At 43.3% G+C, this 24919-nt stretch overlaps 1 protein-coding gene across 1 annotated transcript in view; it reads left to right on the top strand.

Moving 5' to 3' along the window:
- BRWD1 (bromodomain and WD repeat domain containing 1) overlaps positions 1–24919 on the top strand; it is a 41802-nt gene that overhangs the window by 3134 nt on the left and 13749 nt on the right. Inside the window, exons 2-19 of the mRNA XM_072138774.1 lie at positions 1683–1741; positions 5164–5193; positions 7636–7695; positions 8314–8461; positions 9634–9732; positions 9805–9965; positions 11379–11600; positions 12498–12598; positions 12685–12755; positions 13073–13173; positions 13756–13796; positions 16108–16209; positions 17109–17268; positions 17668–17802; positions 18374–18502; positions 18765–18990; positions 22552–22701; positions 23121–23283. Of these exons, the coding sequence (XP_071994875.1) occupies positions 1683–1741; positions 5164–5193; positions 7636–7695; positions 8314–8461; positions 9634–9732; positions 9805–9965; positions 11379–11600; positions 12498–12598; positions 12685–12755; positions 13073–13173; positions 13756–13796; positions 16108–16209; positions 17109–17268; positions 17668–17802; positions 18374–18502; positions 18765–18990; positions 22552–22701; positions 23121–23283 (2158 nt within the window). The remainder of the gene's footprint in view (positions 1–1682; positions 1742–5163; positions 5194–7635; positions 7696–8313; positions 8462–9633; positions 9733–9804; positions 9966–11378; positions 11601–12497; positions 12599–12684; positions 12756–13072; positions 13174–13755; positions 13797–16107; positions 16210–17108; positions 17269–17667; positions 17803–18373; positions 18503–18764; positions 18991–22551; positions 22702–23120; positions 23284–24919) is intronic.

The raw sequence follows: 24919 nt of genomic DNA, 5'->3' as shown, positions 1-24919 counted from the left end.
GCCTGGTGGAGGTTCTAGATGCAGAGCAGAATTCTCCTGTTAAACCAGCTGGATGCTGTCATTGCTGTTAACCATGACATCTGAGAGGTTAACCTGTAAGAATTAGTAATCTCTGTGTACTAGTCATATTCTTATTTAGGGAAGTTTGGATAAATTGTTATCATCTACATCTTACGGCTGACAATGCAGGTTGAGCTCTTAAGATGTTATTGCTATCCTGTAAATTTATGGCAGATTTTAAGCACCCAATGGCACTTGTATATGGACATATCCTGGTTCTGTACGCTGTTTAAATTGGCCAGACTGGTCTTGGCCACCTCTGACAAGTTTGTTAACAGGGTTTTCTGGGATTTACTTTTCATAGGATAGGCACTAGATATTGGACCACAGGGGTCTGACTACAGGGTTTTCCTTGTCTTCAGCTGAACCTCGCCTGTATTAATTGTGTGACCTGTTTGCAGCTCAGTCCAATTCAAGTGAATTGACTAAACTGTAATATCAAGAACTCTGCTTACTGTAAGTGGATATATTGAGACGGCAGATCTTTGTTTTGTTGCAGTATTATATATTAGGGTTGCACAATGTATTGAAACCTTGATACTTTCATACTGGAAATGGTTCAATACTGTGATTCTGTCATTTCCGGTGCTGAATGACTTCTGCTTTTGTGCAGACTCCTAGTATCTGTCTGCAGGGGAATCCTCAGAGGAGACGTTAAGAAGGGAATCCTTTGTATATATGTGTTGGAAACCCTCATCTGTCCATATATAGTGTCTCTACATCTCCTAGGGCTTCCCCTGACACAATGCTCTAAATACATTTTCATGTTGTTCAATTTAATAAATTGCCCAGATGGGGATTTGAACTTACAGCCTCCACTCTCTACCCGCCATAGGGACACAAGAAAGAGCCTCTATCCGCTAGACTATGATCTTACTGGTTGTCAATGGGAGGATTGTATCTTGCCAAAACCTTCCGTAGTGACACAAGCTCCATGTACTTGTATATAGAGATGGATCTTCTCAGAAATCTCTATATATCACTACATTATATATATATGTATATTTTTTATTGGGTTATGAGTTTTGACGCCTCATGTGAGATTCACCCAATGGCCCTACACTAGAGAGAAGCCAAGAATCAAAAGTTGGGAAAAATGGACTCTCCAAAAATGGACTCTCAGCTGTAGGTAATTTTCGGGCCCATGTGTGTAACTTCTACAGTGTATGGGGACATGGGACCTCCTTCACCTCCTGATTGCTGGGTCTTGGTCTTTGATGACCCTCATGATAGGGTAGGAGATGACTTTTAAACTATGTTTGGCGTTTAGAAAGATCCAGGGGATTCGGAAATGATTTATGCAGCACTTGATACTGGATGGAAGTGCATGTAGATATTAGCCCTTGTGTTATGAGCCGTGTGAAGTTCCTGCGGTGATTGCCATTAAATAAGAGGGAGAACTGTGTCACCGGCTCATGTGTACAGGTGCATGGACCTCAGTGGCTTATTGTTTTAACCCCCCCACTCCAGTCATATTAACTTTTTTTTTTTTAGCCTTTCCTTCTTTTGCATATCACCTGTCTATGGGGAGTATGGGTGAACCTTTACCATTCCCCCCCCCCCTCCCCCTCAATGATATTTGTATAATTGCTCTCATAATCTTCTCTTTTTTTCCCTTGCAGAGCTCTTTTTCCTAATCGCTCGTTTTCTCTCCAAGGGGCCGTGTGGTAAATCTGCACAGGTAAGTGGCTCACACTATATTAAAGTAGGTGACTTTCACCACCTACACCAGTCATACACATAACCAGAGTAATAGAACTTGGTCCATATGACAGTAGCACCGTGGTGATTGGCTGGCGTTTCAGTTGTCACCACACGAATCGGCTACAAATACAAAGCTTATGTAGTTGCAGAAATCCTCTGTATAGGGATTGTTCACTTTGTTATACATGACCAATCCTTCAGTCAGGATTTTAGATCTGCTGTAAGTTCATGCCTCCTGATATGTACTTGACAAGATCTATTCTGCCACTTGCCTTATTGTAAATGGTGCAGACATATAGTGGTAGATACTGGTTCTCCTCAGGCCTTAGTAATCATAGTATATGATATGACAGGGAAGCACGGTGGCTCAGTAGGTAGCACTTCTGCCTTGGTACCCTGGGGTCCTGGGCTCTAGTCCCACCGAGGTCAACATCTACAAAGAGTTTGTATGTTCTCCGTGTTTGTGTGGGTTTCCTCCGGGTACTCCGGTTTCCTCCCACATTTCAAAAACATACTGATTGTGAGCCCCATGGGGGCAGGGACCAATTTGTCATGCTTTGTGCAGTGCTGCGTAATCTGTAGGTGCTACATAAATAATTATTATTAATATATAACAGCGTAGTGACTTATAGGAGCTCTCTGTCTACTCAATCCCTGTCTCTTCTGTATGACCAGCGCCGCTGATTTCTACCATCTTCGAATTGTTAAAAAGAACCTGTCAGGTGGATTTGGGACACTAAACCACCATCAGGTCCTTAAGGGGTGTTTATACTTTTCCAGATGTGAGTTTGATGAGGCATCCAGAGCGCTCGCATTTCCTGTCTCAATGCTTCACTGAAGCTCGAACACTCCAGCTTCATAGTGCATGCTGTGTACCTACAGCGCTTGTGCAGTGAAGCCAGGCTGTACTACTCCAGTTTCATGGTACATGCTGTGTACCTACCTTGCTTGTGCAGGGCGATTTGGAACACTACACCACTAGTCCATAAGCACCGGTGGGTGGATTAGTGTCTTAAATACACCTGCCAGGTTCCCTTTAAGTTTACGACAAAATATATTTATTGAAAGCAGTCACTTTCATGTTACAGATCTGAGCATGACAGATATGAAAGGAAAATCTTCTGTTTATATTCATCAATCTGAATTTATCATTACTAGTACTGTCCCCATATATACAGAATAGGAGTAGTAGTACTGTGCGGTGCCCATATGTATACAGGACAGTAGTAGTAGTACTACTGTATGTGTGTATATGTATATATATATATATATACATGCATGCATGCATAATAGGAGTAGTAATAGTACTGTGCCCATATATACAGGATAGGAGTAGTAGTACTGATCTGTGCCCCTATGTACAAGATAGGGGTAGCAGTACTGAGCTGTGAGCATATATGTAGGATAGGTGAAGTAGTTATGAGCTATGCGCATATATGCAGAATAGATGCATTACTGCAGCCCTGTGCCCATATATACAGCATAGGAGTACTGTGTTGTAGTGCTGTGCTTTATTGTAGTGTAGGATGGGTGTAGTAGTGTTGAAATATGGTGTAGAGTAGGATAGATAGAAACCGCAAATGCATGCACACGCAGAAAACATACTGTTTACATTACACATGTGCTGTGTCTACCCACAGCTGCACATCCAGGACTTGTGGTGATGTCATCTCACAGGTCATGGAAGGTCAATAGCAATTCATATGTATTGGGAGCCGGCACTCATGTATTATTAGAGTAGGGCTGCGCTACCTGGATACAGATCTGTGTTCCTCCTAGGGTATAGATAAAAGCTCCTCAGTGGGCCCTTTAAGTTGTGGGGGGCCCAGAGCCGCTGCTTCCCCTGCCCTCGTGGTAGCTACGCCTCTGGGTGCAGAATATGAGTACTGGGGCTCCTGATATTGTTTACTTGCTTTTCAGGAACACATGACATGCCGGGGTCTTGAATATTGGATCCTTCACTTCTTAAATTAATGTCCTATCTTAATTTTAGATGATTGTTTTACCTGTATTTTTTTTTTTTTAAATTTTATTGTTTAGTTTTTTTTAAGAGAAGTACATGTATGTTGGCTGTTACAGCAAATACATCATATTTAAAGCTCTGTATGTCTTCTAGTTATGTGCTGCTGCCTCTCCAATCCTCCTGTGTGATCTTCCCCAGTAGTAACTGAGGCCGGGCGCAGCAGTTCCTCCCCCATGTGTTAAAAATACCGAGCTTGCAGGTTGTCGTTTTGGCTACAAGTTGTAATCGCTGCTGTGTGCCCTGTGTAATTATAGCGCCCTATAGACGTCTTGCCAGAGTTCAGAATCTAGGCTTGCAATAAGAAGACTATCTACTAGAAAAACTAGAGGAAATCAGCAGGGATTTAATATTGCAAGGATTGATCCTTAGGATAGTAAATGTTTATATGGTTTTGTCGGGAAGATGTGTTCCTCCGAGAACCATTTTCACATCCATTTATCACATGGTCCATCCAAATGAATGGGAAGAACTGCAATACCAAGCACAGCCTCTAAACCGCCTAATGCGCTGTGCTTGATAGGAAGTAAAGATCCATCTACTACACAGTGATGAGTGTCTCTTCTTAAAGGGCTTGTCCGAGACTTATTAAAAAAACAAAAGGTGGCCGGGAGGGGGTAAGATGTACTTACCTTTTGGCGCCCTCCGGATGTCCCGTGCTGCTGTCGCTCCGGTCTGTGTGCCATGTAAACAAACATGGCTGCGGGAGCAGAGCTGGACCCACGCCCACCCGTCCCTATTCACAGCGGCAAATATGCGGGACGGACGGTTATTCAGTCCGGCCAGAAGCTGAGGCCCAGATTACAATAATCAGCTGTAACAGTTATCACAGGTGTCTGCAATTAAGATTTATTGTTAATCCTGGTTCTCATGATAATCCAACATTTTTAAAATCCAATTGTCACAGAGACCAACAAAAATTTGTCTGGACTTGCAATTATAAAACATACAGTTCCGACTTGCATACAAATTCAACTTAAGAACAAACTTACAGACCCTATCTTGTACGTAACCCGGGTCCTGCCTGTACATCTTTATTTTATTTAAGCAGCCCTCTCCCGGCCAACTTTTTTTTTTAATAGGCCTCGGACAACCCCTTTAAGCTATAGTGGCCTCTTCAGTTAGTGATGCATCTCTTTACAATGTAGTTGTAGAAAGTCGCACTACTAAGAAGGTTATTATCCATCACCTAACATTCCTTTAATCCACTAAAGTCCATATAGCATATGAAGAAAGTTACATTGAAATAAACTATGGCAAATGCTCGCTATAGACTCTAAACACTGAAAGTGTTGCTGCTGATCATTGTCATTTTCTGCAGTAGGTTCTTTACTCTTCATCCAAGACTAACCGCTTGTCTGTCTGTCCTGTCTTTCCAGATGCTGATCCAGGAGTTGAATGAAAACAATGTAAGTAACACTGTCGTCCTTCCTGAAGATGTATGGCGAGCGCCGTCTCACAAAGAGCTGTCACATGGAGAATGCTGTCTCTGCACTTTCTGTTTCTGGCCCTGGCTATATATACACATGGCCGGCTGTTGTGTAGTATAGGAGACCCCCACATTCCCCCCTAGTACTGAATGGAGAGACAGGACACATGCTCATCCTACCACTGAGCTTGTTACAGAGCACTGAATCCACCTTCTCCGGATTTCTGGAGTGATTAGTTGAGTCGCTGTACCACCATTCAGACAGCTTGTTGTCCCCTAATTGCGGTGTAGAGCACTTTACACATGTATTGGGTGACGTTTCAGACAAATTACTATCTTAACCCCTTCGTGATTGAGGTTCATTGAATGTCCATTTTTGCAGTTCTGCTCCTGGGTTTTAGTTTTTTTTTTAAATCAACATTAAAACTTTATTTAAGAGCATTGGGAGATACAATGCACACAATGTATACAGCACATAAATGGTGGTTAACAGGATCCCACATGCAGGAGAGGAGGAAAAAAAACCCTGAAGCAGTGTACAATTATACTTGTGCAAACTGCTATCATAGAAAAATTGTCTGCACGGTAAAAAAGAAAACATGTGGAAACCTTAACCTTTGTTTATAATAAGGTGCGCCGTACAACAATGGGTTGAAATAAAGTGTAGCACATGCATTTGAAACACAAATGGCATAAAGCACCCGACCTCACACCTGCACCTTACCCACCGCAGTAGAGGGAGAGTCAAACCATTTGTCCCAGATGGCATGGAACCTTCTATCCTTCTTCCTAGGAGTAAATAACCAATTTTTGAGTGGGAAGGTGTTATGCACGGCCTTGACCCAGTCATCGGGGACAGCCGCTGGATCAGAAAACTACAAACCTGTTCCCAGGACCCTCTAACCACAGGACAAAAACATATTACTTAGAAGAAGGTTTCTAAGGTGAAATTTACTAACGCTAGTAGTTATGTATGCTTGATGGAGTATATATAACTGAGACATTCTGTCCCCCAGGTTGGGGGAGTCCAATTTGGGCAAAAAGAGGGCAAGATTCCACTTCTAGTCCCTCTCCCACCATACCCTCGTCAGTGTGGGTGTTTGTTTGATGTGAGTGGATAGTAACTCTCTGTACAGCCAGGATATGGCCTGCAGGAGCATGAGGGGAACAGGAAAGAAGTTTTCTACCAACTGGTCACCCGGGAACTGTGTGTTTACAGCATGGCAGAGTTGAAGATTTAGCCCCCATAGCTGAAGCTATATATGCTATGTGGTCGATAGCATAATATGTGTAGTATAGGTCTAGTTGACTTGCTTTACATCAACAAAATGCACAAAAATGTGTTTGCATTTGCATAACTTTTGGCGCATAACTCTGAAGTCAAGCTCTCTCTTCTTCAGAAGCCCCCATCACTGTAATTGATGGTCCTACATCCAGAGACGTTACTAACCAGATCTCCTGATGTCTGATACATGATGTGATCACAGAGGAGGAGGCGTTCAGAGCTCCCACCTTGGCTTCAGTGTTGAACTCTCCTCCTCCTTGACTTTATGCAACCAATTTACATCTCACTTCATAGTAGATTTAAAACGCACAATTATAATGCAAATGCTTAGAGAAGGCAGAAAGGCATAATTGCAATTGAGATGTGATGGGCTTCTGGAACCTGTCTTTTTGTGTGGCAAAATGGGAAAAAAACTGGCGTCTCGGACATTTAGTCGTTAATTTCTGTTACTGGGTTCACCAACAGGAATAACCGGTTTTAAATATTGGCAGATTGGGAATTTTAGGCCTGGACGATGCCGAACATGTTTATGATTTTTATTATTTGTTTTTATATCAGTTCTAGGAAAAGTGGGGTGGGTGATTTGAACTTTTAGGGGTTTTTTTCTTTTACATTTTTTTAAAATATTGAAATTTATTTTTATTTTTTTTAAATTTGACCCCCAGGGGTACTTTAATCCTTGGTTGTCTAATCGATCCTATCATATGCTGCCATACTACAGTATAGTAGTATATGGGGATTTTGCACACGATCTGTTACAATGTGCCACTTGCACATTACAACAGATTTTTTGAAATGAGAAACCCTTGGGCATTATAATGACGTCGATTACAGCCAAGATAGCTCCCACACGCCACTGTCTGTTACATGCCACCGGTGGCGTGTAAAGGGTTAACACCCGTCATGGTGCAGCAAGGGGTTAATATGACACCAGAATTGTGTTTCTACTTGCCACTTTTCGGACATGGCCATTTAATGTGACACTGTCTTGATGTGTACATACATGTTATCTGCATGGGGCAGGTGTAAATACAATGTATAGAGCCTTATGGCAGTTGACAGTGTTGCATCAAAAATTCTGTTCCAAATGTAAAATAATTATGGTAATATATTTTCTTCTAACCTTCTCTTCAATAGCTTCTTCCAAATCGGTTGGATTGGCAAGGGATTGAACACACGACAACATATGAGGAAATGGTAAGTGTATTGAAGGGAATGAGTTGCTTAGTATTTTTTGCAGTATTCTAAATAAGCTGCACCGTAGGGCGCCGTGCGCCCATTGCCGTCTATGGAGGACGTATATTGGCCGTATATACGTCGGCCGTATATACGTCCTCCATACGTTAGTGTGAATGTAGCCTTACATTTTTTCTACTCCATCTGTGCTTTGCTTAACCTCTTACCGACGCATGCTGGGTGGCGGTGCATGGAGAGGGCTCACGGAGCAAAAATTACCATATTTTCAGGTTATGCCTAGTACCAATATGCTAATCTCTAGTGTCAGATGAGAATTCCTTGGCCGGTGCGGACATCCTTGCTCCTCCCATCTGACATTAGAGGTCCTAAAATATTGACTTTGATTTCTTGGGGAATGGAGCAGAGATAAGAAACTACTCTGATCAGTGAGCCACCAGCCCAGGATGGAAAGAGTTGGAGGTGGCAACAGTGGCTTTTTAACTTTAACAAATTTTTTTGTTATTGCTTTAAATGGAGAAATTGTTGTGTAATTTGATGTATAACAGGTCGTTTAAAATAATGCATTATAAAGCCGGACATAATTGCCTGTATAATAATCGGTATTTTATTTTTTTGTAGGTTTCTGCCAACAAGTCGGTGACTCCGGACCATTTGCTGAGGATCTGTCAGGGTCTGACGTACTTTGTTGACAAGCAGGCTCCGGTTAATGTATCCAGACCAAGCTCTTTACTTGGGATTGCCAACAAGTCACTATGCACAGAAAAAGGTACAGATATGTCATGTGTGATTAGAGAGGTCCTTTGTGTTGATAATGAGGATCTGAAGATGGGCCCATAGTAGTCTTTCAGCCTGCATATGTTAGAACTAAAGCATTTTCCCTCAACTAAATTTGGTCCAGCAAACTTTTTACCTCGACTTGCTGCTAGAGGAGCTTCAAGCACAGTTTAGGGGGAGATCATCTACAGCAGCTCCCAGCACAGTTTAGGGGGAGATTATTTACAGCGGCTCCCAGCACAGTTTAGGGGGAGATTATTTACAGCGGCTCACAGCACAGTTTAGGGGGAGATCATCTACAGCAGCTCCCAGCACACTTTAGGGGGAGATTATTTACAGCAGCTCCCAGCACAGTGTTGGGGGAGATTATTTACAGCAGCTCCCAGCACAGTGTAGGGGGAGATCATCTACAGCGGCTCCCAGCACAGTGTTGGGGGGGGGGGGGGGGATCATCTACAGCGGCTCCCAGCACAGTGTAGGGGGAGATTATTTACAGCAGCTCCCAGCACATTGTAGGGGGAGATTATTTATAGCAGCTCACAGCACATTGTAGGGGGAGATTATTTACAGCAGCTCACAGCACAGTGTTGGGGGAGATCATCTACAGCAGCTCCCAGCACATTGTAGGGGGAGATTATTTATAGCAGCTCCCAGCACATTGTAGGGGGAGATTATTTACAGCAGCTCACAGCACAGTGTTGGGGGGGGGGGGGGATCATCTACAGCAGCTCCCAGCACACTTTAGGGGGAGATTATTTACAGCGGCTCCCAGCACAGTGTAGGGGGAGATCATCTACAGAAGCTCCCAGCACATTGTAGGGGGAGATTATTTACAGCAGCTCACAGCACAGTGTTGGGGGAGATCATCTACAGCAGCTCCCAGCACACTTTAGGGGGAGATTATTTACAGCGGCTCCCAGCACAGTGTAGGGGGAGATCATCTACAGCAGCTCACAAATCCTAAGGTTTAAATGTATAAGAGGCTACAAACCAGCTATGAAGGCTGCTGAATACATATAAAACTAAACTATTTTCTTTAAAAAGATGTGCTGCTTCACTACAGAAAGTAGAAATAAAATAAAAATATGTGTTTATTTTTATCTTCGTTTAATGTGTGTCAGTGCCCATAGGTTTTAGGGGTCTCATGTCTTGTATTCTCTTTAGGGTCCAGAAAGGCCCAGTGGACCCACAAAACATTTGCTGCTCTACAGCGAGGACGTCCCCCAGAAGTGCCTATTAATATCACAAAGCCACCAAATATCGGTATGTTATGGTCTGTATCCATTGTACCCATTTTTAATACGTTTTAAAACTCTACGATCTTGTGCTTTTCAGTGAATGTACACCATGGCAAACACTTAACTGGTGCTGTGCGCTACAAGTCGGCGTTTCCCGTCACAATGTACCAGCACATGAAGATGCACAAGAGGATTCTCGGCCATCTCTCTTCGGTTTACTGTGTTGCTTTTGATCGCACTGGTCAAAGAATTTTTACTGTAAGTAGACCCAGGCCGCTGAGAAGAACTGCTGGTTACTATGAACTACCTAACATTTGATTTGATGCATTATGAATCAAATATACCTTAAAGGGGTTGTCCCATTTCAGCAAATTAATGTTAATGTTTGTATTATAAAGTTATACAACTTTCCAATATACTTTCTGTATCAATTCCTCACAGTTTTCTAGATCTCTGCTTGCTGTCGTTCTGTAGAAAGCTTCTGTGTCTACTTCCGGTGGACAGAAATCTGACCATGGTCACACAGGTCCACGGCTTGTTATGTCACAGAGTAATCAGATGTGGGTGTTATAATGAGCCGCGCACCTGTGTGTCCACTGGAAGTAGACGCAGAAGCTTTCTATAGAATGACAGCTTGCGGGGATCTAGAAAACAGTGAGGAATTGATAAAGTATATTGGAAAGTTGTATAACTTTTTATAATAATAACAACAAGAACATTAATTTGCTGAAATGGGACAACCCCTTTAAGACTGCTGTAGCTACACTTATGCAGGATCATATCTTGGTTAATCCCTGAGTTGAGTGGTTTTGCTCAAAAAACAATTATAACATTCAGGACCTTGGGAAAGCTGGGTCAGGCTGGCTGCCTACATAAACGCATTACACATGGAGCTTGGCATTAGACATGGAGGTTAGTCAAGACATGACTAATCAACCTGAGCTGGATCACTCATACACAGGAGCTGGGGGATGGTGCAGCAAATGATTATTCTGCCTTCAGGCACAGCCCAGAGATTACATCATCCTGTGCAGTGGTAAATAACTAATGCACTAGGAGAAGCGCTGAGCCAGCCATAGAAGCCAGACCGCTTCATTATCATAATTTTATAATTGTTTTATCAGAAAAACCACTCGGCGCAGGGATTAAACAAGATGTGATACTGCATCAGTGTAGCTACAGCAGTCTCAAGGTATATTTGCTTCATACTGCATCAAATCAAATGGTAGGTTTCCTTTAAAGAGGCATTTAAATGTACCCGCTTTCTGCTGCCTCTAAACTGAACTCCTCTCAGGCAAAATGAGTTTATTTTTTGCAAGACTTTGGAGGAGGTTTTTTTTTGTTATAGGTAAACTTATAGGATTTCATTTCACATGAGGGAATTCTAGAAAGGACATTTCATACTCTGGTGACGTTTCTTTTAAGTGCGTAGCAGTTGTATGTCACAGGGCAGGAAGGAGTTGATATTGGTTCTTGGACTGGTTGTGTGAAGTCATTGAGCGCTGTGCAGACAGTGACGGTTGATCGCAGCTGTGTCATCCACCTGTTCTCTTCTTCCTGTAACCTCAGTGCAATATGTAAATTGCCCGGCTCGCGTGAGAAAAGCTTTTTCTGTAAAGTTATAGCATTAAACGCGTCTGAACTTCTCTTCTCCTTCCCCCACTACATCAGGGCTCAGATGACTGCTTGGTGAAGATCTGGTCTGCACTTGATGGACGGCTGCTAGCCACGCTAAGAGGTCACTCAGCCGAGATCTCTGAACTTACTGTAAACTATGAAAATACCCTTATCGCTGCTGCAAGCTGTGTGAAGATCATACGAGTGTGGTCTCTCCGAACCTGTGCCCCTATAGCCGTGCTCCAGGGTCACTCTGGGGCTGTTACCTCATTGCTTGTAAGCATTATATATTCAGCTCATTTCTGGTTCTTATCACAGTTATTACAGGCAATGCACCATGGGAAACAGTATGCAAATGATCTCTCCTTATGTAAGGAGATGAGTATGTTTACATTGTTCTTCTTCACCACTGCCTGTTTCAGGCTTTTAAAGGAGTGTTTCAAGACTTGGTAAGGGGGGTAGGAAGCCCTAAGAGGGTTTTTTTTTTGTGAAATTGAGGAAATAAAAATAACCCATACATCGCTGGTGAGCCCCTGCTCCAGCTGTAAATCTCTGGTGCTTTTTGTCTCGTGGGATTGCAAGAGGTGTGACATGTGACTGTTGTGCCTATCCCTAGCCTCAGCGGACTCGTGCTCAATGAACGGGTCATCGCAGCCTTCTTATCATACCTTGCGTATATTGTTAGTAGCAGCAGGTCTGTGAAATACAGATTGTACATTACAGCTTGTAGCTGTGCTTGGTGGCCTGTCCCAGCACTGCAGTGCTCTCCCACATCATCTCTGCTGTATTATCAAAACTGAATCTTGCTACAGGTTCTACTCGGCCTCCTTACTGCGCCATTTGAGCCCGTTCAATCTGCTAAGAGCAAAGCAGTGTGAGGACATAACCACAGTGCACTTAGAGAAACTTCACTCCTGGAATATATAAATCCATATATAATTCCGGGTTTTACTAAGAACATACACACAGGTATGATTACACATCTCTCCAGGGACAATACCTAATGCTTGCTGCAGTTTGCATGGTCACACCTGCTGACAGGTTCCCTTTTACTTGTCAGTCTTACAATTATAATTGGATGTCTTCCCTTAATCTGTCTGGACAAATGATGTGTTGAGGAAAGAAGTCTCCTAGGTTTCTATTTGTGTTCCTAATATCTCTCCTGTCTTTTAGTTCAGCCCTTTGGTCAAAGGTTCTGCCCGATATCTGGTGTCTACAGGAGGAGACGCGACGGTCTGCTTATGGCATTGGGATGTCGATACTCTGCAATTCAAGTACGTACCACCAATCTTATGTATAAAGCTTGTTACTTTTGTTGTTTATTCTTCATAGTCCTTCTCTTTTTCCTTTTTACATCCAGTGATCGTCCCCTGAAATTCATTGAAAAATCTGGACCTGGCGCTCAGATGTTGTGTTCTGCATGTAGTGCTGGTGAGCAGAGATTACATGTGTTTTCATAATTGCTGTATATGTATGATGCTGCAGGGAACTTGTCTGCTTTGTTATGCAGCTATCTTTGATAGTGTTTGAGAATTTGTACTGTAAAGTTTAGCAGCATCCTCCATGCCCATAAGCCCAGTGGTGGTGATCAGCTCGGTGTCTCACCCCCCCCCCCCCCTACCCCTTCCCCTAGCTAGGCCTCGGTGTACTGATACTCTGTTCAATGCCCGGCATCCAATAACTTTCTATAAGGAAACTAGGGTTGATACACCCTAATTCTTCTACCTCTTCACTGTTGTATTTTACAGGTGGGATGTTTCTGGCAGTGGGTGGTAGTGACCACGCCATCCGGCTCTATTACTTTGGAAATGAAAACCCGGAGAAAGTATCTGAACTTGATGACCATAATGTAAGCATGTTCAAAAATGAGTTTTTATAGTTGATGTATATAAAACCTAAATGGTAAGTGCTTATTTAGAGGAGTTGTCCGAGACAAAGAAAAAATGGTGGAGGGGGAACCTCACTATCTTTTCTTCGTCTCGGACAACCCCTTTGACGAAACACCCAAAAATTGTGTGTGTAATACAAGTGTGTCTTTGTACATACAAAGATGCAGCTTGTGTTAAACTTGCTTTTTTACCCCCTGTTGTCCCATTGTGTTGTGCACATTTATCCAGCAATTTTTTGTCTCCGATGCTCGTACATATTCTCCTATGGGATAACATAAGTTTGTTTTTGTGCACTGGATGTATTATAAACTACACGTAATATGTAAATGTACATAACCTTCTTTTGGCTCCTAAATACTGTGCAGGGTACTGCCATTTAAATGTTTGTGTTTTGCTGTATCCTATTTCCCACATAAAATTTAGGGTTTAGGCAGTGGCTCTCCTCTAGATTTTAAGTGACCCTCACTGCCCACAATATGGGATGTGTGTGTGTGTTGTCATCTCATAAAGCAGAACTCTGACCATTCTGTCTGTAATTACAGGATATTGTGGACAGCATTTTGTTTTCGTACAATAGTGAAAGGTAAGTGGTAATGTTTCTTGTTACTTTAATAATTTAGTGTCTGGGAATTCTGTTTACAAACTGCTGTGGAAGTAGAGACTTACCCCCTAGTTTGGGCAGAATACAGGCAACACTGCTCAGTCTATAGGCATGGTGCTGCTGGTCTGATCAATGCACCATGTGAACATGGCACATAGGGGCACATTTACTTACCCGGTCCATTCGCGATCCAGCGGCGCGTTCTCTGCACAGGATTCGGGTCCGGCTGGGATTTAAGATGGTAGTTCCTCCGCCGTCCACCAGGTGGCGCTGCAGCGACGAAAATAATCTTAACGCCCCGGAATGCACCATCCCATAGAAGGTGAAGGTGAGCGCTCCCCAAGCGACACATTTTCGGTTTTTAAATGCGGCGGTTTTTCCGAATACGTCGGGTTTTCGTTCGGCCACGCCCCCCCGATTTCTGTCGCGCGCATGCCGGCCCCGATGCGCCACAATCCGATCGCGTGCGCCAAAAACCCGGGGCAATTCGTGTACAAGCGGCGCAAATCGGAAATATTCGGGTAACACGTCGGGAAAACGCGAATCGGGCCCTTAGTAAATGACCCCCATAATCTTCCATATTCTCCATACACTTCTACATTCAGTGCTCCGGATGTGTCATAAAAGTGAAAGGAATAGATCTAGGGCACTTACAGGCTTCTGTTCTCAGAATCTCTGGGAGTCCCATCAGCAATTGGACACACATCCTTTAACCTGTTGCTAGGAAATAATGATGCATTGGTAAATCCCCCCGCACAAGGAGTTTCTATATATGGTTCCCCTACATATTACTTGTACCGGGCAACCTATAACCCTTTGGTGTCAATGAATAAAAACAAAGTCTGATGATCTCTTCTGTATATATGCTGCACATCTTGTGATATTGCTGTATAACCTGCAGCTGTTGTGGCATATTTGTTTGCTGAGTACAACTAATAATGTTGTGTTTTAGGAGGCTGGATGAGGGTGCGGTCACGCGTTGCTTTTGTGATGCGTTTTAAAGTACGTTTTGGGGTGATTCCACACATGGCAATTTTGGTCCATTTTTAATCATCCGTTTTCAGTCCGGTTTAGGCCGTTTACCATGCGTTTGGCCGCTTACAACCTGTTCATGTATTAAGATAATTGGGAAAAACTGACCAAAAACGGCATGTGTGGCATCACATGGCGTAGAGTATGTTTTAACCCTTTAAGGACCTCTTTTTTCATTTTATTTTTATTTTTATTTTTCACTCCCCACAATCAAAAATCAATAACTTTTTTTTTTTTTTTTTTACACATAAAGAGCTGTGTGCGGGCTTGTTTTCTGCGTAACAAATTGCACTTCATAGTGATGGTATTTATTATTCCATGTCGTGTACTGAGAAGCGGGAAAAAATAAAAAATGCTGTGAAATTGGTGAAAAAATGCATTCGCAGCATTTTCTTGTGGGCTTGGAATTTACGGCTTTCACTGTGCGCCACAAATGATAGGTCTACTTTATTCTTTGGGTCGTTGTGATCATGTGGATACCAAATTTGTATAGGTTTTAGGTTCTCATAAATTTACAAAAATGAAAAACTCCTGTAGAAATTTTTTATTTTTTTTGCCATCTTCTGGCGCTAATAACTTTTTTCATACTTCGGTGTACAGAGCTGTGTGTGGTATCTTTTTCGACTTTCCGGTGACGTCACTGGGAGCAACTATCTCCAAAAAGATACCCATGCGCCGACATCTTTTTGAAGCCGACGACTGCTTTGCTGGCAGCGATGTGCGGGTGTTACCGGTAAGTCTTTGCTGCGATATGCAGCAAAGATTTGCCGAGTATGGAGAGGGCTCAGCCCGTGAGCTCTCTCCAAGCACCTGCAGCCGACCCGTGACGTAATGGCACGTCACAGGTCGTGAAAGGGTTAAAATGCATGCTTTTTTTCCACATGTTAACATATGTTTGGCTGGTTTAAGTGTTTTTTTTTGTTTTTTGTGTTTTTCAGTGCTTGAAGTGTAAGTAGCTGTGTTAACATATTCACAGCTGCTTACTCTTCCAGAAATGAAGAAAAACACTTTAAAACCATCCAAATTCATGGTAACATGTAAAACTCGGGGGGAGGGGGGGGTGTTTTAAAAAGCGCATCTTTCTGTCACATGTAAAAAAAAAAAAAACATTGAAAACACCATTGACCGCACCCTTACTCTAGGGAGATCCACAACCAAAACAATTAAAAACATAATACATGTGCGGAGCACTCTATAAGAAACACAAAAGTGCCTGCTCATGAACATACATTTTGCAAACTGTATGTCATTTTTATTACAGGTTTGTCAGCGGAAGCAAAGATGGAACAGCGCGAATATGGAGTTTAGAAGAGCGGGAGTGGAAAAGTATTACACTGGACATGGACTTGGATCTGGATAACGGGTACAAAACCATATTTATACTGGGAAACTTTCTGTGGTTTCCTGGCTTTTATCTAGAATTCCGATATGAGACAAGATGCCCCCCCCCCCCCCCCAATCTCGTATCAGAATTCTACGTTGGGACCGGGGGGGTAGCATATGTTCAGCTGGAGAGGAGAGCTGCTATGACGGAGAAAGATGGAGCATGTTCTGTTAGTTTTTTTTTCTGTCTGCGGCTGCATGATGAGGTGACAAAACGTGCTCACCATATTGTGCCGTGCAGCAAGCGTACGGCAGCCACATACAGTCGTCTGAAAGAAGCCTTGCCTCATAATTGGTGCAGTTGTGTCATCCTAGCCGAGCGCAGAGACCTTACAAATTGAATGGGGCCATCACAATTATCTAGACCAGCGATGGGGAACCTTTTAGAGACGGAGTGCCCAAGACCCACTTATTTATTTCAAAGTGCCAACACAGAAATTTAATTTGTGATTTATACTTTGTGTTCTGTCACGGCTTTCATTGATACCAGCCCCTGAGGACACCAATAAAGCAGAAAATAGGAGAAATTTGGATGATCATTGTAGCTTCCCTCCAGGGTCCCATAAATAGGAAGAATTGTCAGGGCTACAATGATAATCCAGATCTGTCCACACCTTCCCACTCCTCCAGTAGTCCCAGGTAGAGCTGTCACTTTAAAATGGCTCTGTGCACAGCAAGTCCTGGGCTGTCTGGGACTGCAGGAAAACACCTGGAGTCATCTCTGGTGATGGCCTGAGTGCCCACAGAAAGGGGTCTGAGTGCCACCTCTGGCACTCGTGCCATAGGTTCGCCGCCACTGATCTATACCCTCCCTCCCACGTCCGGGCCCGAGGTATGAATGTTTTATAATTTGTGGGGGTTTTTTTCCCCTTCCCTTAGAATACCTGATGATGAGGATGACGACAGTATATCCTATCAAAAGGCCAAGGTCCTGATGATTGCATGGGACGTAACCGATAACTATGTGGTGACAGCAACCAGCACCCACCTGCTGAAAGTATGGGACTCACATACTGGGAAACTGCTGCATGTCCTGACGGTAAGTAGAAGGTTGTTCTGTGGGACTGAGGGCCTTAGCTTAAAAACTGCATCAGAAAAGGATCAAAGTAACTTATCCTTTCTACCGTATATGTGTAAGTTACAGAATGCTAGGGGTTTTATGGCTAGGACCTCCAGAGATCTGGTGAATAGGGGACTACAAGCCCCCTGCGAATAAAGCACTGGTACATGTGTGTCGGATGCCCTGTTCTCTTCCCTGAGGCTGCTGAACCGTGACCTTGCAAAACCCCATAGCAATTTATGGAGCTACAGTCGTGCATCACTGCTTCATTTGTGGGAAGACTCACTCTCCCCGCTCCCAGTGGTCCATTCCCTGACAATCTGAGCAACCCCTTTAAGTGTTGCTTAATGATCACGATCACTATAATTTGTGTCCCAGGGTCATGATAATGACATCTATGTGTTGGAGCCTCACCCCTCAGACTCTAGGATAATGCTGTCTGCAGGACACGATGGGAATATCTTCTTGTGGGATATTATAAGTGGAACTAAAGTCATGCACTGCTTCAACTTGGTAAGTGGCTCATCAATATATTAATGGATTAACTTTCCATCTCAACAGCTTGTGCTTTGTCTCTTATTGCTTGAAATTTGCAGTAATAATGGTGAATCTTTATATAGCGCCATCATATTCTGCAGCACAGTACTGATCACGGGGTACATATAAAATAAAAAAAGAGGTTAGTCTTAACAAAGTTTGGAATTTCTACTATACCATATAGGCACAGATAAATTATTCTCCTGGGTGGCATCTGCCATTGACCCTTTCTGGACAAAATTAATTACATTTTTTGGGGATCTTTTAAATTGCTCTTTCACATTTAACAAAATATTAAAAATGCTGGCCACCAGGGGGAGCTTCTGCAAAAAAAATGGCATTTGGTCTGTGATCATGGATTCATCTATTGTGATCTTTTAATACAAATCTGTGCAGGTTCAGAAGATTTTTCTCTTGCTCGTGTTTTCTGCACACTTCACCTTTCTTGGGTGCCCTTTAGTCTATTTCTTATTGATCAGTGTTGCTGGTTATGATGTCCTCTTTGGGTTTGGAAAGTCAATGCTCTCTACTTATTTTGTCTAACAAGATCGAAGGACAAGGCCATGGCGCCATATTGGACTGCAAGCTATCAGCTGATGGGCAGCGCATAGCGGGGACAGACTCCCACGGATATCTGCTGATTTTTGGCTTCGGCAACAGCAAATCCTATGAAAGAGTAAGTGTTTATGAATACTTGCTGATCGCTTAAAATCTTAAAGGAAACCAGACACCAGATTTAGCCTGATTAAACTGCTGGCCACCTCAGGTAAGGTATGAAATGTTTTTTCTTGGCTGTCTTCATCACCTCCATGGCGAGGAGTGCACAGGTCACATAAAATTTTGCACTGGCTGGGAGACTGAGGACGAGACGTTGGTTGTGGATCCCAGCTGTCCGTAAATAAGATAACCTTTTTAACTTCTAGCTGCTATTGTTTCAGATTCCAGATCAGATGTTTTTCCACACGGACTACAGACCCCTCATTGTGGATGCAAACCATTTTGTCCTTGATGAACAAACCCAGCAGGCCCCACACCTGATGCCACCACCGTTTTTGGTAGATGTTGATGGCAACCCTCATCCCCCTACCTATCAGCGGCTGGTACCTGGGAGAGAGAACTGTGCAGATGAGCATTTGGTACCTCAGTTGGGATATATGGAAACTGGTAAGAACTTTGACCATTTAATATGTCTTTATTTAAGTTGATGATGGTGTTTCCAGAAATTGCTATTGAAGGCCTGTAGTTGGTGGGAGACAAACACTCGGCCCCCAAACAGCTGCAGGGAATGGTGACTCTAGGCAGGATGGTTGTGCTTCCCTTATCTACCGGCTCTGAGGAGAGGCCATCAATATTGATAAGGGGAAAACCCCTTTAACACCTTAAAGGGGTATTCCCATCTGGGCATTGACACTTAATTAAATTAATTTGCTATGTGTAAACATTTCTTCAATTGGATGTTAATAAAAAAAAAATGTTCCTGTGTGAAATAATTACTCTTAAATGTTGTCCCTTAGAAACGAGATATCTTCCTCGGATATGACCACCTCATATTTTGGCAGCAGTGGCTAGACATGCTGTATTGAGTCCTGCCTGACTGCTTGGCTTCAGCGATCATTACCACAGGACGGCTGTGGGAGAAACAGTAACTCCCAGACATTTCATATACAAAAACCTTTTGTAATCTTTGTGTAATCCCTCCAGCAGAGGTGGTCGTATCAAAGGACACAGTCTTGTTTCTAAGGGACTATATGACTATATGTTTGAGAAATTATCTTCAAACGGGAAAATTTTTTTTTAAGAACATCCAATTGAAGAAATGTTTATAAATGTTAGATTAATGAAACTGAATGTGACTGCCCAGACGAGAATACCCTTTAACCCCTTAACGCTCTGCGCCGTAGCTCTACGGCGCAGAGGTATAAGGGATGTATGAAGAGGGCTCACGGGCTGAGTCCTCTTCATACAAAGGTGGGGGTTGTTGCATTTTGCATAAAACCCCCACCGCTAATAACCGCGGTCGGTGCTTGCACCGATTGCGGCTATTAACCATGTGATTGCCGCCGGCAAAGTCGCCAGCGGCGGTTAAAAAACGGCGGCGCGCCACCCAAACGTCATCGGGGGGCGGCGAATGGTTGCCATGGTAGCCTCGGGTCTTCTTTTGACACGAGGCTACATGGCATCTGCAGATTCGTTACAATGAGCCAGTGGCTCATTGTAATGAATGTGGTGCAAAAATGCCATATATTGCAATACAGAAGTATTGCAGTATATGGTAGGAGCGATCTGACTATCTAGGGTTAATGTACCCTAGATGGTCTAAAAAATAGTGAAAAAAAAAAGTTTAAAAATAAAAAAAATATAATTTTGTGAGGGAGGCTGTTTTTAATTTTTTTCCCCCGCAAGTATCAGTAATTAAAAAAAAAAAATGGCATATAGCAATATGGGTGAATAAACTTTCACATTTTCACTTTTTCCAAAGTTTGAGTTCGAGTGTTGGGATAGCACTCACCATTTCAAATTGTGCTGCTTTTTTCCAAGTAGATTATAGGGAATTTGGTGAATTTATTATTATTATTTTTTTTAAACACACATTTTTTATTATTCAGTCTTTTACTAAGGGACTTACACTGGGGATACCTTGATCCCTCATACAATACATTGAGGCTGACTGACGGGCAGGGTGCTGGCTTTATACTGGAGGGTATGGACTGGCAGGCTGTACACGAATAGGCAGTGTTCTGACAACCTATACACTGGGGAGAGGTGGCTGTAGTGTGCTGGCTAGCTATATACTATGGGGGGAGATGGCTGTAGTGTGCTGGCTAGCTATATACTATGGGGGGAGATGGCTGTAGTGTGCTGGCTAGCTATATACTGTGGGGGGAGATGGCTGTAGTGTGCTGGCTAGCTATATACTGTGGGGTGATGTGGCTGTAGTGGGCTGGCTAGCTATATACTGTGGGAGGTGGTGGCTGTAGTGTGCTGGCTAGCTATATACTGTGGGGGGAGATGGCTATAGTGTGCTGGCTAGCTATATACTGTGGGGGGGGGTTGCTGTTTTGCTGGATAGCTATATACTGTGGGGGGGGAGATGGCTGTAGTGTGCTGGCTAGCTTTATACTGGGGAGAGGTGGCTGTTTTGCTGGCTAGCTATATACTGTGGGGGGAGGTGGCTGTTTTGCTGGCTACCTATATACTGTGGGGGGAGGTGGCTGTTTTGCTGGATAGCTATATGCTGTGGGGAGAGGTGGCTGTTTTGCTGGATAGCTATATACTGTGGGGGAGGTGGCTGTAGTGTGCTGGCTAGCTATATACTGTGGGGGGAGATGGCTATAGTGTGCTGGCTAGCTATATACTGTGGGGGGGGGTTGCTGTTTTGCTGGATAGCTATATACTGTGGGGGGGGAGATGGCTGTAGTGTGCTGGCTAGCTTTATACTGGGGAGAGGTGGCTGTTTTGCTGGCTAGCTATATACTGTGGGGGGAGGTGGCTGTTTTGCTGGCTACCTATATACTGTGGGGGGAGGTGGCTGTTTTGCTGGCTACCTATATACTGTGGGGGGAGGTGGCTGTTTTGCTGGATAGCTATATACTGTGGGGGGAGGTGGCTGTTTTGCTGGCTACCTATATACTGTGGGGGGAGGTGGCTGTTTTGCTGGATAGCTATATACTGTGGGGGAGGTGGCTGTAGGGTGCTGGCTAGCTGTACACTTATCATTTTTAAGCTGACATTTGGAATAGTTTTCTCCGTGTGGTTACCAGTGCAGCGATCCCTTCCTGCAGGGATGATGCCGATGCCTTAGTGGTAAGTGTGATCAATGATGTGTATACAGAAATATGTATGTATTATATTTATATAAAATATGGGTCACAGTATATACATCTAATAAAGGGAGGATGGTATTTACTAAAGTGGGCACAGTATGCAGCTAATACAGGGGATACAGTATCTAGGATGCATATTAATTAATTAAAAGATGGAAATGCATGTATTCATTATGGTGTTTTTGTACAGATGTGAAATAATTTGGGAAATTGTATATATGGACTGGGACATGGTCCTGGTGCTGCGTTTCCGTATGAAGCTTGGTTCTAGTACTGTACTTGTGTATTGAACTCCATACTGGTGCTGTATTTACATACTGAGCTTTGTTCTGGTGAAGTTTATATGTAAATTGCTATCATAAAAATTCATGACAGACACAATATTATAATTTGAAAGACGCTGTACATTTTAATTAATGGGGCCGGATACTGAATGTTATAATTTGGGGGGGAGCAATGTCTAAGGTAACTTGGTGGGATAGTGCTACATACACTGTAGCACTACATGCTCAATCCCTATCCCAATGATTTTGTGTCTCTTAATAATAACTTTTTGGGGGCTGTGTATGCTAAAAAATCGGGGTGCATTGTATTTTGATAGTGGGGGGGGGGATAGGATTGAGTCTTGTTCTCGCTAATCGGTTGAGTGCCAGGAGGAGCAGGTTTCTTGCTGCTCCATTTAATTGTATGGAATTTTCAAAGATTGCCAAGCACAGCGCTTGGCTCTCTCCTACCACTCCCATAGACAGTGAATGGAATCATAGGTTGCATGTTCAACTTACTGCTTCCTACACGTAGTCAAGTTTGTCCACTTTAACGTTCAGATCTACATTAAGGAAAGTTTAAAGTTTCGGCTTATCATCTGATTTACTGTGATTTTTTTTTTTTTTTATCTCCAAAGTTGATGGTGAAATAGTGGAGCAAGTGGTCAGCCAACAGACAAACTCTGATCAACAGAACCAAGAGCCCGGCCCGCGGCAGGATCAGCAGCGGCCAAATCCTGAGCAAGAACCTGGCTCCAGTGCTCAGGCCGCCAATGCAGCCAGAAGAGGTATGGGAAGTTTTAGGGTGACCCCTTATTCTTCCAAAAGAGTACATTTTAGTCAGTCCCTCTTAAAGGATATCTACCATCAATATTCATCGTGATAAACCGGAGACACTTTCTTATAGATCCATGACCCCTTTCCTCCTACTTCTATAATTATGCTCTCAGAAGGGTACTAGAGGCGTTACTAGAGTCCCTCCATGGTGTAGCCTAACATGTTACGATGTGTAGGTGCACTTTTCCCCCTCCCCCCACTGTTGTAATATCACGGCAGCACAGAGTTTTACATCAGGCAGAGGGAGAGTAAAAGTGGTGATGAAGTAGAGGGTGAGACTCTGTGAAGCTTAGAAGGGCTCTGGTAACGAGCATAATTTTCAAAGTCGATATATTATTTTTTTTTTTTATTTTTTTTTTTTTTATCTTAGATCTTGCTTCCCCTCCAAATATTGGCCTGAGACGCAGCGGTCAAGTAGAAGGGGTCCGACAGATGCACAATAATGCACCTCGCAGTCAGATGGCTACCGAGAGGGATCTACTTGCCTGGAGGAAGAGAGTTGTTGTACCAGAAATTCCAAATGTCCTTTACAGGTCAGGATCCTATGTTGTAAATATATATTTTCACTCTTTCTGTAAGGCTGGATTCGGCGCCGGGTAGAGGAGGAGGAGGTGAGCACTGCTCACCCCCACCCCTCTTCATAGGGATATATGGCGCACGGCCATATATCTTTTCACAACTACGGAATAGTCCATACGGCGCCGCGCGCCCATTGCCGGCCTAAAGGGGACGTGTATACGTAACCGTATATATACGTCTCCCATGCGGCCGCCTGAATGTAGCCTAAGTGGGTGGAAAAAAAGCAATTCTGGCCTTGATGTGACGTGTTGTGTAATATACATTTTGGGTTTAATTCTAAATGCCATGATTGGTACCACATTATGTATAGGATTTTTAATTGTATTACACTGAAATAGTTTTTTTTTTGTAGAGAAATTTATTTTGGTCTTATGATTCCCCTTATAGTGGCTGTAGTGATGGTTTCTAAAATTAATTGCTATATGGGGAGTAATGCCCTAGGAAATGCCCATTGTAACTGCCAAGTCCTATCAGGCCTTCATTCATGGCAGCCCTGGGATTCACTGCTCGGCTGCCTTTACCACCCTTCCATGGTATGGGTGGCCTGCCCAAATGTGACAGTGGCATCTAAAGGGTTTATGGGGCCCCACAAGTGATAACTCCGGCAGTCAGAGCAGAAGTGTTGATGCCGGGGTTCTCTGATCGTGATGGGTACAACTTACAACAGCTCATGCCCCAGTGATTTCTTGAAAGACCCTTTTAAGGCAGAATTGTCTTTAACCCCTTAACAACGTGCGCCTTAATAGTGCCGCATGGGTGCGGGTGCATGGAGAGGGCTCACGGGCTGAGCCCTCTCCATAGCCGGTAAGTTTTTGCTGCATTTTGCAGCAAACACCTACTGGTAACATGCTGGCACCGATCCCAGGTGTTATTCTATCGAACCCTGCGGCTTCAAAAAGATTGACCGCATGGGCCCCACCATCGTGGTGAAGATCGTCGCTCCCCGTGACGTCAACGTGGAGTGGTGATCGGTCGCCATGACAGCCTCGGGTCTTCCGAGGACCCGGGTCTTTCTAGTTTTAACCCATATGAGGAGAATATCGATTTACTGCCGTACTGTAGTATGGCAGTATATGGTAGGACCAAGTACCCTAGGGGTTTGAAAAATAGTAAAAGTAAACATTTAAAAAAAAAAAAAATTATAATAAAAAACCTAATTCCAATCACCCCCCTTTCCCTAGAACCGATATAAACAGTAAAAATTTTAAACACATTAGGTATCACAGCGTCCAAAAAAATGCCATTTTTTTCACTTTTTTTTCCTTTAACCCCGTAACGGAAAATAGTGCCCGAAGTTGAAAATGGCAATTTTTTGCCGTTTTGAAAAATATAAAAAATTCTATAAAAAGTAAGAATAGGTGATAACTGATCAGTGTGTTCCAAACAGCAGCTGATCAGATCTTCCATCACAGTCCTTATCCAGGGGACTGCAGGGTATTATACAGAATACCTCAATGTGTTGCCTCCAGTCATCCAGTCCAAAAAATGGTAGCATTGAAACTGTCATCAAAGGTCGCAAAAATTGGCACCACTCACTGCCCAGTACACCAAAGTATAAAAAAATTATTAGTGACAGAAGCGGCAAAATCC

The sequence above is a fragment of the Engystomops pustulosus genome, chromosome 2, assembly GCF_040894005.1.
Source record: "Engystomops pustulosus chromosome 2, aEngPut4.maternal, whole genome shotgun sequence".
Classification (NCBI taxonomy): Eukaryota; Metazoa; Chordata; class Amphibia; order Anura; family Leptodactylidae; genus Engystomops; species Engystomops pustulosus.
Note: the sequence above shows the minus strand (reverse complement) of the source record. Positions and strands in the feature narration are given on the sequence as shown.